The sequence below is a fragment of the Cottoperca gobio genome, chromosome 4 (genome assembly GCF_900634415.1).
Source record: "Cottoperca gobio chromosome 4, fCotGob3.1, whole genome shotgun sequence".
NCBI classification, from domain to species: Eukaryota; Metazoa; Chordata; class Actinopteri; order Perciformes; family Bovichtidae; genus Cottoperca; species Cottoperca gobio.
Window position 1 is genome coordinate 26157371 of NC_041358.1, and position 17321 is coordinate 26174691.

At 39.5% G+C, this 17321-nt stretch overlaps 1 protein-coding gene across 1 annotated transcript in view; it reads right to left on the reverse strand.

Moving 5' to 3' along the window:
- Positions 1 to 17321, reverse strand: part of agbl4 (AGBL carboxypeptidase 4) — a 109472-nt gene that overhangs the window by 91220 nt on the left and 931 nt on the right. The window contains exon 2 of the mRNA XM_029429625.1: positions 16452 to 16574. Coding sequence (XP_029285485.1) covers positions 16452 to 16574 — 123 coding nt within the window. The remainder of the gene's footprint in view (positions 1 to 16451; positions 16575 to 17321) is intronic.

Consider the following 17321-nt stretch of genomic DNA (forward strand, 5'->3'; position numbering starts at 1 on the left):
AAAACCCCGAACAAAACCCTCCGTCTCTCTATTTCTGTCTGTCTTTCTCTGATTCTTCCTCTCCTTGTCTCTCTCTCTCTCGCACTCATGAAAACTAATGAGAAACGGGGGTGCATTTCTCAAGAAAAGTGGAAAATCACATATCACAATAGGTATGTTTGTGTTGAAAGTGTCTGTGTATGCAACCTGCATCATTACACAGGGCCATAGGCAAGTAAACAGGGTGCAAACACGAGGTGGCCAAGTGGACAGTCAGTCATTCACACATGGGCTCACAGACTTTGTGTGTGTGTTTGTAAGTGTGTGTGTGAGAGAGAAAGAGAGAGCTGGAGAGGGAGCAGAAGAACCTGGCTAATGTAATCCCATTATGGAGGTACAAGAGGGAGCAGTCACAGTGCTCAGCCCACACAATGGGCCGGCCTTCAGCCTGTAGCTATGCACTGGATGGATGGTTTGTGCCATGCAGATGGATCATCGTACAGCAGCAGCAGCAGGCCTGCCTGCCTCGGGCCTGAGGTGGAACTCACTCAAACAACCAGCCATTAGAATGGTAATAGGCAGTTGTTTCAAAATGAAATAGAGTCGGTGGTTACAGTGCTTCCTACTTAGCAGACGTGTTGGCTGTCATGTCCTAAATCTTACATATTTTTAGTTTGATCACATATTATGCAGGAAAACTAAATAAATACTCTTTGCTAGGAGAATCCGTGCTACCAAGATGAACAACCCCTTGTGTTGATGCACAGCCCTCACATACCGACAGATAAATAAAACATTGGATTGGTTTTGACGACCACAACTGTGTTTAAACACCAGACAGACAGTGCTGTACTGCAAGAGGGAGACCAGCCAGGCACCTTTTTAAACTTATTTCTTTGCCGTGTTCCATTTCATTATTGGAAAACACATCAGTTTTCCCTCTGGCTGCTCTGCGGTGTGAGGAGGATTCCTGGACACAGAAGAGGGGGACTGATAAAGATAGAATTGATTCCCGCCAGCAGCAGCGGCAGCCATAGTGAAGGGGTCTCGGTTTAGACCTGCAGCTAAACGTCTGGTTTCTCTCTCTCTCTCTTTCTCTCTCTCTCCAGCCCCCCCCTCGTCTAAAGGCAAGTTGTCACAGAGGCAACATCAATCTCCTGCCTCATGACTTCTTAAAGCCTGCCTTCTCCCCTGATGCCTTATCACTCCATCTGCAGGCAAGATTAAAGAGGTCACCTCCAAGTTTCCACAATCTACCTACCTAACATGTATACTAAACTGCAGTCGGTCTTTTAAAACTGTTTAAAGGAGGGGGTCTGGGTCCATCTTAGAGGAATAGTTAAGACTTTTTGAAGAATATGATTAGATAAGAACATGTATTCCACTCTCATGTCAGGCTGATCTCCTACAAAATAATACAACCAAACTGCATCGTCAATTACCTTTCAAGGGAAACGTGCGTTTCTTTTTGGGATTTCGTTTCCTTTTGATGCACCACCAAAATGTTTGTAACGAAGGCGTGTGTAAGTCTGTAGTCGGGGGGAGGTCAGGGTGGATCGCTGGGTTCAAACAAACACGGGACCTTCACCCAGGAGTAGAAACGTCACATGAACCGAGACTTCGGTACCAAGGTTTTGTTTTTGTTTCCTAAAACAGTATTGAATTATATAGAGCAGGGGTGTCAAACTCATTTTAGTTCAGGCGCCACATGCAGCACAATTTAATCTCAAGTGGGCCGGACCAGTAACATCACAGTATGATAACCTGTAAATATATAAACATTTAGTCACAGGTATCTGGAACAGTATTTTACTTTATGATCAAAACAACTCATTTTTACACTTTGCAAAGTCATCCCACGGGCCGGACTGGACCCTCTGGCGGGCGGTTTTGTGCCCCCGGGCCACATGTTTGACACCCCTGCTTTAGAGCAACTGTTGCTTCAGCGTTGTTTACAGTTGAGCTGATCCAAAATCTTCTATCCCGATAAAGATCACTTCATATCTCGATAACGATACGTATCAGTGTATACTGAATTAAAAACTTGACAAATGAAAAGTTTGTATTTTCTCATTTAATTAAAAATGTTATTGCTAAAATGAACATCAGCTCTACACTCATACAGAGTGACCAGGTTAAGATAGTAGTTTGTGACGTAACAGGGCTGTGCATCGGCAATAATCTGGCGCTATGACATCATGATACAGGCGTTACGTTTCAATATATTGCGATACTGTAAGCAAGGCGATATTTTAATTTCCTTTCAGAACAAAAACTGTTTTTGGCCAGGTTTGGACCCTCTGGCGGGCCGGTTTTGGCCCCCGGGCCGCATGTTTGACACCCCTGAATTTCACTGGTATTGGTATTGATTACTCCATTGTTGGTATTCCTACCCAGGAGAAAACGAAAAGTCAACGTTGACTTTTAAAGTGTTTACATAACAAACATTCTTACTTTAAGCCAAAAACCTGATTATTTGACTAAACTAAACAACGTAGATGTGTTAACATAACAAAGCAGTTTAATTCACAAAAGTTAAGCACGGGTTTAAAACTGGAACTGAAATTTCCTCGAAATCTAATTAAGAGTGCAGTTGAGTTGTGTGAGAAGGTCATGTTTAGGAGGCAGGGCTGCTCAAGTCTGTACAGTGAATATGCAGCTACAGCCAGCAGCCGGTAGCTTAGCATCGCATGAAGACTGGAAACAGCACCTCTAAAGCTTACGGATCAACGTGTTGTACCTCAGTTGTCCTTAACAGGGACGTATGTGCCGGGCACGTACAGTGCAAGCATTTATACTCCAGCAAGTAGACCCATCCCCTATAAACAGACCACAGCAGGTCTGCCTCACTGCTAACTCAGAACCACGGCCCTCACTGGATATTCTCCTGTCCACAATGTTCCCTCAATATAACGACAACTTTTTTATTTTTTTATGTAATTTCTGAAACAATCTTGTCTGATGTGCTGATGTACACGCGCACACACACACACACACACACACACACACACACACACACACACACACACACACACACACACACACACACACACACACACACACACACAATAAGTGATTGTGTATTTGTAAACATTATGCGGGAAATTGTTGTGAAAATAATCTTAATATACAACAAAACCGGGATAAGAGCAAACAATAAGAGGGGACAATAAGGGAAAAATCATATTGTTATGAGTCCATCTACGCTCCAGTGAGCTCCTCGTTTCAATATAGATGAAGAAAGCTGGGCCCGGGGACAACAGTGAGATATGCAGGCAGCCCACACATATCTGATGATGTACAGGCCTGCCTGCACATTCTAAAGAGAACACATTTTCTAGCTAGCCTTTTATAATTGTATTTTTTTCCCGTCCAAAAGGCCCTAGAGCTAGACTGGTATGCTCAATCTGAAGCGGTTGGTGTAGTAATGGGTCATAGTGATGCATTCATACTGGGACTGGCTTAATTGTATTATCAATCTCATCCAGACAGTGCTTTAGCCCCACAGCTCTGGACATGCTACTGTCAGACGCTCTGCATTAGTATTGGGGAGTGAACCATGAGGAATTGCAATCTTCACTTTCATCTGTTTCTCAAGCCTAAAATCGGTGTGTTAGCCGGTCGGATGAGGGTTTTTTTTATCAGAATTTGGGCACGACCATCCCTCAGTTCTCATCGTCACTGTCGCGTTCCTTCTGTCCATCACCCCCCCCCCCCCCCCCCTTCTCTCTCTTTATCTTGTGCTTTTGGTGTGTCCTGTGTCTTGGTGGCCACAAGTCTGTTCCAATTTCATGCTATCTTTTAACAAGTTAATTACGTTGAGCCCTACAAAGACTGAGGAGAGACAGAGGAGGTTGAGGCACTCGCAGAGGGACAACCGCCCAGGTCGACTCTTTGTTGTTCTATCTTGTTTTGTGCCTGCCTCTCCGAGCACTGTCCCTCATCGCTTTTCTCTGCTCCTCTTCTCTATATTCTCTTGGTGTGACTCCCTCCTTCGTCTTCTCTCTCTCTCTCTCTCTTCCTCAGTAGTAATCTTTCCAGCGGCTCCAGCGGTGGAGGAGAGTTAGGGAGATAAAAGCGTAGGGGAGCTGAGTAGTCCTTGGCAAGCCTAAGGCGAGAAGAAGGTCAACAGGCCTGCTAAGAAGGGCTGTTATCGTCTTGGTAACATGTTATCGGAGAGCCTGCAGTAGTGTTTATTTACAGTTATTGCTCCCTCTGGGTGCACACTTCAACGCCTGGGGCTGATTGCTCTGTAATGAGTTCAGGAACACAGGGAGCCGATGCAAGAAAAAAAGAAAAACAAGGGAGGCAAGAAATCACTGGCCAATGACCAATAGGTCAGCAAGAAAGAAAATCAAGAAAGAACAAAAAAACGCTGGTCATGGGAAATGTGCAGGAGAAGCAGACACAAAGAAAGTGCATTCTTCTAACGAAGACTGTTTCTCTTTGTCCTGCCATTCAAGAGCAAACAAATCACAGCAGAGTGGACGGCAGGTTCCTTCTGCAAATGAGAGGAAAGCCCAGTTAATCCAGTACTGCAGTAAATGGCTCTTGACCTGGAGTCGGCTGTGTTTGTTCTAAGGAAGGTCGACTGCGGGGACTTAAAACACTTGATTTCCATCACGTAAAAATAAAGATCCCTCGCGTAATTGACTTAACCGGCTCTGCTTTATCTATATTTATTTGCTTGACCAGTCCAGTATTGCGTGCGCTAATCAAATTGGGGCATATTTAACAGGCTGTAAGGTGACGTGGCACCAGGAGTTGAGCCAATCAGGAGAGGATGTCTGTAAATTCCAGCGTGGGTTTTTCAACAGTTAGGAGGAAATCTCTCATTGTGGAGCAGCTTTTCAATCTAGGGAATTACACTAAGTGCTGCTACTGTCGGTGCAATGCCAGCTTTTCAGAGAGAAAGAAAAAAGAGAAAGCAGGAGAAGCAGCACTGAATGCCACTGGAAAGCTTTGGCAGACGATCAAGGAGTTTTTCAGCAATCATTTTTCCAGGCACGGCACCCAACCATGGTGCAATTAAGAGAAATTAAGATACGAAGCAATAACTATATACAGTATATACTGTATAAGAACACATTTCGTTCCTACAATATACATACATACAGAATATAAAAGTAAATCCATTCTATGACAAGCTAATCCCTTTTTATACAATCGGATATGGGAGATTAAGAGACATAATTTAGTGATTCAAATTAGACCTAATTCATCAGAGGAGAAGAGAAGAAGAGCGCGCAGGGATTTTTTTTTTGGATGAAGTTTCTAAATCACAGCAGGAGGTTCCAGATGATGTTCCTCATGATGCAGAGATGACTTGATTTAGAAAGAAAGGACTCCAACAGGACTCTTAACGTCTCTGCATTGCATTGTGGTTAATAAGAATAGGATTCCTGAAGCTCTGGGTCAACGTGTTTTATTGTTACAAACATCCTCCTGGATCACAGAAACCTTTATTTTGTCATGTTAGTGATTCATGTTTGACTTTGTTACAATAGTAAGTCAGCGTTTGTCTCGCAGAGCTACTTACATTCAAACAGCATTTCCTTCTCTTATAACGCTTCACTGCACTTTGCAAACAAAGCTGCTGAATTAATCCAAACTTAATCAACACATAAACCCAAAAACATATCACTAACTGTATCCAACAAAACACTAACAGACACACAGACGACACAACTTTAGGCTGAGTTACGAGACGGTTCTTAAAGGAGCAGTACTCAATATCTTTAAGTGGGTCAAATGACGACATGTGATGTGACAGAGATACACGGATCCACCACCAGAATCCCTCAGCTTGCCGGGATATTTTAGCATTTTAAAAGCTCATTGTTTCGTTGTTCTGGGCTGAAACTAAGAGGCTAGCTAGTGGAACATTTAGCAGCCTAATAGATGTTCTCCACAGGAGTGGGTGGAGACCCAAACGGAGTTCAAAGAGAGTGAAAATAAGAATTTAGCAAGTTACTGCATGTCTATATATGTAAATAAGCAACTTTATAGGGTGATAATATATAAATATTGTATTTTTACAACGTATTGCATTGCCCTCAGGTGGCTAAGAAAACTATGAATGCAGGTTTATGATTTTTTATGAATCAACTTTCCGTATTTGCACCTTATTGTTGTGCACTCTTCCTACTTTGTTTCGCAACTGCTGCACAGCAATTTCAAAAAATAAAGCTTTATCTCATCTTATTATCTTATCTTTAAAATAGTAGTTAAGTTATCTCCAACTGTTTGAATCTACAAGAGTTTTTTTTAAATGCAATTTTTAATAGTTTGTACTAAAGATTGAAGTTTGAGTGCTTCTCATGATGTTGTTCACACTCCACACAACGCTCCTTTTGAAAAATGCAACAGGTTATGTATAAATGCTCACCAATGAACCATTCTCATTCAAGTTTCATTCACAGCCAATTAAAGAGAATGATTCGGCTTTTTAAAGACACATATGAGAACCTGCACCAACTGGAACAGAGACTTTTCCAACGTGTTCTCTATGAAACGTCCACAGAAAGATAATGCTGATAATAGCGTTTGCCTCCGAGGAGTGAATTGTAATGCTGTTTACTTTGAGCAGGAGACCTGCGAGATAGCTGCCTGGATTCAGACAGAAATGTCTGCTCCTATCAGTATTTCACCCTTCACTGTATAAGCACATTCTTGTACATGAATTTGTGTAATCAAACAAACCCTGGCACACCAATGAAGCTCATCTCACTGAGAGGTTTTTCTAAATAAATCAGCAGAATAAACATCTTGGAAAACACAAACTGGTAAAGCATTACAAATCCTCGCCATTTTCCCAAACCGTACAGATGAGAAACGAGACGTCTGCTCTGGAACTGTGTTCATGGCATCAGGAATTGCTTGGAAATGAATCGCTGGAGCCTTGTGCAACGCAGAAGTCTGGACGCACTTACGACACACTTGTATCACGACGCTAGAGGCGGGCCCTGAGCCAATGAATAGTGATGTTCCAAAGTACATTTAGAACACAAAATAGCCTAAAGCAAAGTGAAACCTGTTTGTGTCGCAGCACATCCTTCAGTACTGGACCAACAACGCCAATTTGTGTGTCGCGAATAGGCTATTTCTCATCCATATCCAACGTGTGAATATTCCTCCCCTCAACCTTTCCAAATCTCACAGCCACGCCGTGTATACAGTTGATAATCAAATTCTTTCATTACCCAAAATTGCAACAGCTTGCTGCCGCTAACATTTGGTGACATTTTGAGGAGATGAGGTGCCGGCTGGGTCTCCTATGTATAGCTCATATCAGAAGCATCAACAATTAACTTACAAAACACTGACGGTGTTTGTACTACTTTCTGGCAGAGGAGGCATCTCCAGCCACTGCAACTGAGCCAATGTGTTCACTCAGTGATTAGACGGGACCGTATGCAACGGGCCCGAGTGTCACATGGGATTATCGCTCCGTTTCATTTGCTCTGCATTTCATTGCAATCTCACCGATACCGCTTCTCACCTCCCATGGCAACACACTCCCCCCCCCCTCAAAAGAAGCCATGTGAGACGTGCAGATAGTTGTTTTTTATGTGTGGTGAATGTAATTCTCAGATTTGACCACCTTTCCGACTGTTTGTTTCCGCTCAGACGTGCACAACACAACAGAAATACACTTTTGTAGGAATGAATTAAAGTTCTGGGATCATATTGTTTATCACAGGAACAACATCGCTCATCGCCGTGGGATTTATACCGTCACCGTACATTACTAAAGTGTCGCCGCACTTTGACAACTCATCAGTTGTTTAATCCTGGATGTATTTGTGATGAGCAGGTAGCAAAGAAAAGTTCTTTAGAGCTGGAAGTACAGAGTGACACCAGCAGTCATGTGATCCGTCGCAAATATAAAAAACACAGAGCTGCTTTAAAAACACCGCATGCAAGTTTTTGTGCTTAGAAATGGCCGTGTTAGGAGGCTTCCCTCAGGGTCAAACCAATCCCAACTCATATTGCATGATATGGCACAAAAAGGGACATAAAACTGACAAAATATGCCCGAAGAAAGCCACAGATAGGACATGAGGATAATAAAGAAAACACAATAATAATAAAGAGTAATCTCTTATGGATACAAATGGCCAATAAATAGCATAAATCAAAAACAATGGTCTTGCCAACAGTCCCTAGACAACTCAAATTTATCTCCATACTCTTCTCCGGACTTAAAAGAAAGAGAGAGGAGAGAAAACTGCTAAAAGGGAAACTGGAGAGGCCATTTAGTGATTTGAGCAGTGAAGCTTCTCCGCTGCCAAGGACATGTAAGAGAGACGGAGAGACTGGGAGTGGCTCTCATACATCAGATGTCAGGAGTGCTCCCTCCCACTCAGACAAATGGATCTTGTTTTGGAAAGCTCATAAGAGCAATCTTAGGTTGGTGAGCTCCACAAAATAATACAGTAAAGAGTGCAACAGACTGTAATACTTAGCAGCATCGTGTACGGGGAGAGAAATCTAAACTGTGTTTACACATACATATGTATGCCTCTCCGTGGTTGTATCATTAGAGAGGGAGGGGGGGCGAGGCAGAGAGCTGTATACTGCGGCAAGCTCAGGCCTCTCCAAAGCCACTCATTGTGAGCATCTCGCTTGATTGTAAAAACGTTTCCCTCTTCTTTAATCAATGGAAACTCAACTATCCTGATTCATGGGGCACTCTGGAGTATATAAATATCTTCTGACAAGCTTGACTGTGTACTCTGACCAGCTACAGACACCACCCCCCCCCCCCCCCCCCCCCTGTGTTCATGATATTATGTTCTTCAGTACTTCCTTATTTCTTTACCTCTTCCCAAACATCTCCCTCCTGCTCTATGTCTCCACTTCTGTCTGTGCTCTGTAAATGTTGCTTTAGCTACGACTCTACTCAGTCATCCTGTGCGACTGCGACACGAGCATCTCTGGGAGAAGATAAGGCCGGACTGATTAAATACTGTTCAGTGTTGGAAGAAAGGAATGAGAAAATTAAAGGGGGGAAGAAAGCAAAAAGGGAAAAACAACAAAACCTTCATCATCAGTCCACATTGGAAACCTTTTCTTCAACATTTATCCTCATTACTTATCTCTTGGCAGCCTTTTTTCTTCTGTTTCTTTCTTTCTCTCGACTATAGAGCAGATATTTCTTCATCAATTATCATTACAGAGGAGTGATTTAAAATCTACACAGAAAATCCATAAAGTGCTTGAGTGAGTCTATAAGGTCTTTAATGTCAGAGGTGGAAACCTTCATTTAGAGAAAGTGCTGTCATAAAGCATAAACACAGCCATTGCCCTATTTTTGACTTATCCCTGAAGATCATCAGGCCAGCAGTAAGTGTTCACTCCTCTGACTTAATTGTTTTTATATATATTTAAAAAAAATATATATATACAGTATATCTCAAAAGTGAGTACACCCTTTAGATTTTTGCAAATATTCTGTTATATCCTTTCAGGGGATAACATTATCCTACTGAAACTTTGATATAACTTAAAGTAGTCAGTGTGCTGCTTGAATAACAGTATAGATTTATTGTCCTTTGAAAATTACTCAGTACACAGCTGTTAATGTCTAAACAGCTGGCAACAAAAGTGAGTACACCCCATAGTGAACATGTCCTAATTGTGCCCAATGATGTTGTTTTCCCGCCCTGGTGTCATGTGACTCGTTAGTGTTACAAGGATTCAGGTGTAAATGATAAGCAGGGCTGTTAAATTTGGTGTTTTGGGCACAATTCTCTCTGAATGCTGGACAACATGGCACCTCATGGCAAGGAACTCTCTGAGCGGCTGAAAAAAAGGATTATTGCGCTTCACAAAGATGGCCTTGGCTATAAGAAGATTGCCAACACCATGAAAATGAGTTGCAGCACAGTGGCTAAGATCATACAGCGGTTTTCCAGGACAGGTTCCACTCGGAACAGGCCTCGCCAGGGTCGACCAAAGAAGTTGAGTCCACGTGCTCAGCGTCATATCCAGAGGTTGGTTTCCAAAAATAGACGTGCGAGTGCTTCCAGCATTGCTGCAGAGGTTGCAGAAGTGGGATGTCAGCCTGTCAGTGCCCAGACCATACGCCGCACACTGCATCAAATCGGTTTGTATGGCCGTCGCCCCAGACAGAAGCCCCTTCTGAAACCGATGCATAAGAAAGCCCGCAAACAGTTTGCTGAAGACAATGAATCCAACAACATGAGTTACTGGAACCATGTCCTGTGGTCTGATGAGACCAAAATAAACCTGTTTGGGTCAGATGGTGTCCGGCGTGTGTGGCGGCGAGGAGGTGAGGAGTACCAAGACAAATGTGTTTTGCCTACAGTCAAGCATGGTGGTGGCAGCATCATGGTCTGGGGCTGCATGAGTGCTGCCGGCACTGGGGAGCTGCATTTCATTGAGGGACACATGAATTCCAATATATACTGTGACATCCTGCAGCAGAGCATGATCCCCTCTCTTCGGAAACTGGGCCGTAGGGCAGTTTTCCAACATGATAATGACCCTAAACACACCTCCAAGATGACAACGGCCTTGCTGAAGAAGCTGAAGGTTAAGGTGATGGACTGGCCAAGTATGTCTCCAGACCTAAACCCAATTGAGCACATGTGGGGCATCCTCAAGAGGAAGGTGGAGGAGTGCAAGGTGTCCAACATCCGTGCGCTCCGTGATGTCGTCGTGGAGGAGTGGAAGAAGATTCCAGAAGCAACCTGTGCAGCTCTGGTGAATTCCATGCCCAGGAGGGTTAAAGCAGTGCTAGATAACAATGGTGGTCACACAAAATATTGACACTTTGGGCACAATTTAGACATGTTCACTATGGGGTGTACTCACTTTTGTTGCCAGCTGTTTAGACATTAACAGCTGTGTACTGAGTAATTTTCAAAGGACAATAAATCTATACTGTTATTCAAGCAGCACACTGACTACTTTAAGTTATATCAAAGTTTCAGTAGGATAATGTTATCCCCTGAAAGGATATAACAGAATATTTGCAAAAATCTAAAGGGTGTACTCACTTTTGAGATATACTGTATATTAATATAAAAATATATATACATAAAAATATATAAATATATATTTAAAAAATATATATATACATACACATATAAATATACATATAAATAAATACATATACATATATATATTTTTAATGCATATATATATATAAAATATATAAAATATTTTTTTTTTAAATATATATATATACATAAAAATATATAAATATATATTTAAAAAAAAAATATATATATATACATATAATAAATAAATACATATATATTTTTAATACATATATATATATATATATATATATATATATATATATATACTATAATATATATATATATATATATATAAAATATATAATATATAAAATATTTAAAAACAATATATATATACATATATATATATATATATATATATATATATAAATAAATATAAATATATATATATATGTATTGTACAACATAATTAGCCATGGCCACACTAACAATACAGAATAATGTCTGAAGATTATATTATATTATATTATAGATTATATATATATAGTGAAAAAGATAGCAGTGAAATAGGAGTGAATGAATATTGTCCACCCAGATCTACAGTACAATCACAGTTCTTCAGTGTGTATTTAATGCCTGATTTTCTCAGTTTAACGAGCTCTGAGAAGAAACACAAGTCAGGTTAGAAACTAAATGTGAAAGTCTCAAAGGGCCTGGACTATGTGGGTCCTATATCTGACAGAAATACCAGTAAGTGCATATCTGTTCTCCAGTCTGCCATATAAATTGGATTGTATTGAGTGAATTGATTGTAAAGCCAGATGAGTCTATGAGTTGTGCTTATCAATGGACCCCATTAAACACTTGTCACCTCCGGGGAATTTCTTTGACCATGCAAGTCATTGTCAGCAGACAGCAGTCTGATAATCAATGAATGCTTAATTACATCTGGTTCAGGGTCCAGAGGTGCAGTAAAAACAATACGCCTGCACTTCCAGTGTCATCTTTTGTAGAGACAGATGGTACTTTAGTCGGAGACATTGGAAGGATCCACCCACAAAAGAATTTGGGACTTAGCCGAAAATGTCAACAGTTGGGAGTGTGTGACGAAACAAATGTGACAAGACAAGATAAGAATGTCATTTGGATTTCACTCTAAAAACAATTAGGCTCCTCTTATCACTTTCATGAATCTCTGCCTCTTGACACAATACACAACAATGGGCCGAGACTTAATGTTTACAGATTAACAACATCTTCTATTCTCTACCATGATTTTTTGCATTGTCCTAAGTAGCATAAAAAGATGATCTCAACAAGTAAAACTCTATTTGCATATGGGGTTTAATGAACATTTGCATATTGCTCTTTACACCGTCAGCTAAGCAATAAGTAAGGTTTGCAATGACTTAAGAAAACAGTCATAATGTTGAAGTTGTGCAGGACCAAACACTCCACAGTCGGGGGGAACGCCACGCTGCATGTTGTGTTTAAGCAGAAACGATGTGAAAAGGCTTTTAATGGTTTAGAATAACTGCGTGTCAGAAGACCTGTTGGCTGAGACACCTACTGTATGTAAATCTGTGTGCTATCACTGACTTGATCAGCATAGGACTGACAACAAAGTGAATTAAGCCTCATCTAAATGTAAATGAGGTGTTATACCTTCGGCAAACAGCTTATATAACCAGTGTCTATTTTAATAAACCAATTAGATATTATTCTGTGCTGTACTAATGCAACAACATAAAATCTGTGCTTTATGGAAATGTTATCGACAAAAATGAAGGGGGGGGGGGGCACGAAGCCTTACTGAGTTATAGGCCTGCATAAATTTCAAATGAAAAACATCTGCTTGAAATATCATATTTCAGCCTTTCAATCTGGTTGGAGAGTAAAATAGACACAGACTGTCATGAAAGACCATTTCAATAGCTTTGAGAAATAGTCGTGCCTGTCCAACATGCGAGGCGAGAGGCAGGAGCGTCACACACTCGTCTCCAATTTCCTTGCTGTCACTGGTCTCCCAGATATCACACTGAATGTATGACAAACAGCAGCTCATTGCATCAGCCGCACTGATACCGCGGGTACGCACGCCGGCTTATCGACTGTGATTACGGCCACTACTGTAACAAAACAATATGGCATCCTCCTGGTGAGACCAACCCGAGAAATCGTGTGTTCTCCTCTACAAACAACTCCACATTCGCTCTACCGACGTCGGACTGTCACAGTATATAACGTTAAAGTTTCACCTCTTTGTTTAAAAATGCAATAGAAAATGTGGATTGCCTCAAAAAGAGATCATCCGTCAGGTCGTTAAACAAATCAGCGAGTGTGTTTTTTTCAATATGGCACCACACACACAAAGCAAGTGGGGTTGTTAAGATCCCAAAGGATGTTCTCGCTTTCTATTTTATTAAATGTTGTGCATATTTATACCCTGAACAAAATATCGACAGTGACCTTAAAGGATAAAACTGTCAATCTGTATGTTTTTAGACAAGTAGCGTATTTAATCACGGCGAAATGATGCAGTTTCTAAGCATTTTTAAAACTTGTACGTCCTAAAACTTGCCGAAGGAATCCATAAACTATATATTTATGTGAGGAGCATCACTTTAAGAAAGAATCATTTCAATGAACAGGTTTGCAATAAGTAGAAATCAGAGGATAATAACTGTCCATCCAGACACACAGAGCATACTGTGAAGGAACTATCATAAACTAACATCAAGGCTCACTTTAAAGTAAGGCGGACAAAAATCAGTAGTGCTTAAATGAAACCGCAACAGAGCATTAATTTGACATTAGCAGGCAAACATCAATTCATCCCCCGTCCTAACTTTAGTAATGCATTTACTGGAAAGAGATTAATATCAATTCCATAAATCATTCAGGAGATACATCCGGAGCCAGAGACACTGGTATGTTAGCTGATCTCAGTGTGGAAGCTCAGCGCTCATTAATCAATGTCTGAGCTCCTCTGGCCATGTCATCTGGGGAAAAAAGGCAAATTTATAAAAAGGGCAATCTCCAAAATGATTTCTCACAATCTTCCTGATGTAACATTTTTAGTTCTATGCTCTCACCTTCATATGCCTCGGGTCTACTGTGTACAACACTGTTTCCTTATTCATCCCTTTAATTCATTCCCCATTAAGATAGACTGTACATATTCTTCTTTTTAGTAATATTTCTGTATTTGCTCTTATTTTTTTTACACAATTCCTCGCGTGTGTAAACCTGATTCTGATTCTATACGGACATACGAGATTAGTTTTCCACCGAGGACATGCGACTACTGTGAGAAAACCTGAATGATCTGCAAAATCAAGTAGTTCAAACCCACTTTGGAGAACAACTTGACAATGACACCAAGGCCAGACAGCAGAAAGTAAACAGAGGGAAGTTAAAAATTAATCTCAATCTGCAGAAACCAAATTGGGCTTGTCTGTGGAAATATGAAATCCATCTGAGCCTAATCTCCAAACAGAGATTCTGTCCAAGAGCGACCGGCTGATTCCCTGATTTACTCCACCTACTTGTGTGCTCGAGTGTGCGGGTCTCACCGACTGACCTTGTCACTGGTGAGAAAGTACTTTATATTTGTCGTGCCATTCAGCCGTCAGGGAAAGTGGCAAACAAAGGCCATTAACAAATGACACTTGAGCATATTAACTTCCCCTTACAGCATGCTTAGCTCCAACACAAGAGATGGACAAGGCAAAGGTCGATGCCCTTCTTAAGTATACTTAACATATTTATCTTTTTAGCCACGCTGGCCACACAGGAATAATAAAGGTGGAAGGAACAACACCTGCTCTCAAGTCCCTGTATTGAGTTCTACTTATACATAATAAAGATTTTAAGAGCCGAGCACTTGTCTATAAATCTTTATATGAACTTATCCCTGATTATAATGTTGCCAAGATACGTCACGGTCTTGTTAGAGCTCTCGGATACACAGTTAGATGCGATATCTAATATTGGAAAATATCGACTTCTGCTTGTGTACTCAAACTCTGGAATAGTTTTATTGGCTTTGCATGAGAATCTGTAAACCTGCTTCAATCTGTACTTGTTACTTAATCTGAATTTATTTTATAAAAGGTGATACAGACGGTACATAGAGCTATTATTAGTGGTAATAGTAGAAGTGCTAGTCGTAGCTTATATCTTGATTACAGTAAGTTAATGGAGATGGCTATGAAAGCGTGGAAGCTCGTCAAAGACGAAACTTCAGCTGATTTATGGTTTAATCTCAAACGATATAACTAAGGAACATTTTGGAACATATAGCCCCCGTTAAGGTTGGATAAATAAAATGGTGCTAATCCATGCAAACATTTCAAATCCCTAACGTCAGCTGGTGTGTGAATAGTGTGAATAGGAGGCTAATGCGACGCTAAGGCTAGAATTTGTGTTCTGCTGTCAAACGTGTTTGATCTACTTCTCGTGGGAATTCTATCTGCAGTGGTTTGAACACGCTGGAGGTCTTCAGGCTGGAGTAGGTGGCAGAAGAAGAATCCACTTTTTATTCATTTAAGATTTTTCTGTATCAGCTACTGAGATGAGATACGTTTTAATATGAGGTGTAAAACACAGAGAGAACAGATGCTGCAAAATTGTAGGGAAATTAAAATAAAGAGTATGAAAATAACTGTCTGAACGGTACTACCAGTCTAATTTGCATTGCAAGAGACATGGGGCTGCTTTTTTGGTCAATTTGCAGTTGAGTCTCATACGTCATACATGTCACAATATATATATATATATATATATATATATATATATATATATATATATATATATATATATATATATATATATAAATATATATATAAAAAATATATATATATTTCTTTTCTTTTTAAATATATTTATATATATATTTAATTCAATTTGCAGTTGAGTCTCATACGTCATACATGTCACAATATATATATATAAATATATATATAAAAATATATATATTTATATTATGACATGTATGACGTATGAGACTCAACTGCAAATTGAATTAAATATATATATATATATATATATATATATATATATATATATAAATATATTTAAAAAGAAAGAAATATATATAAATATATATTCATGTAAAAAAATAAATATATTAAAAATATATTTAAAAAAATGAATAAATATATATATATATATATATATATATATATATATATATATATATATAACTGATCATTATGGTGTTGCACATTAAAAGCTTTTGGCCAATATTGACATCTCAGCCTGTAAATGTAAAATGTACCACTTAACCAGTAATTAAACACGTAATTATTTGCAGCCTCTACTGACCATAGCAGTGACACACAATACCAAACAAGAACAATATAAACACAGTTAATGATGTGTCGACATATCTTCACATTTCAACTCCCATCTTTTTTCTTTTTAGTAAGTTAATACTAGTAGTAGTTAACTACTTACCACTCTCAAAGCAAGCATCAAACACCAGATGTCCTTTTCGTGGCGCTCCTTGGTAACCTGGTGGGCTCACCATCAGTTTGTTTACATTCCCCACCAAGGCGTCCTCTCCTCCAGTTTCACTGCCTGAACAACAACAACAACAATATGTAGGATTAAGATGAGTCTCACTTCATGCGGAGGTGTTGAGTAAAATGTGTTGAGTTAGCCTTTTCTAACTTCGTTTTAAAAGATGTAAGCCCTTATCTTGTAGATAAATAAATGAGTCTCTCATACAGAATAACAGATAACAAATTGCTGACCTTAAAGTGAAAATGTATGTCGCCATGCGGGACATTATACCGCCGCTAAAACCTGCTTTTTGGGTAAAAATGACAAGATAAAAAATATACAAATTATTTCAAAGTTAAAGGTCGCTCCCTATGCATACGTGACATCTTTATAATAATGTTTTTGTCAAATTTGAAATATTAACAAAACAATAATAAATCATATGAATGTTGAAGGAAATGTTTGTGTGTTTTCAGCACAAATGGACAAAAATAAACAACGTTTAAATGTGTGGCTTTGTTTGATTTTCTGCATAATAAATATTTTAAATATTTCATTTCAACAGGGTTTAAAACATGTTCTCTTTATTTTAACATTTGGTGACTTTGCCTTGAACTGGTAGGGTGAAAATGAGACAATATTGTCATTAATGATTGCTTTGTCTTAACTGTTATTATGTATTTGAATATCTTTATGTTTTTTGTGAAGAAAACAAAAGTTAATTAACACATTAATTTAAAAACGAAAATGAATTTGTAAAATTGTCTTATTTTATTTGGTCACTTTGTAATCTGTCTTTTACCGGCTAATATCGACATAAAC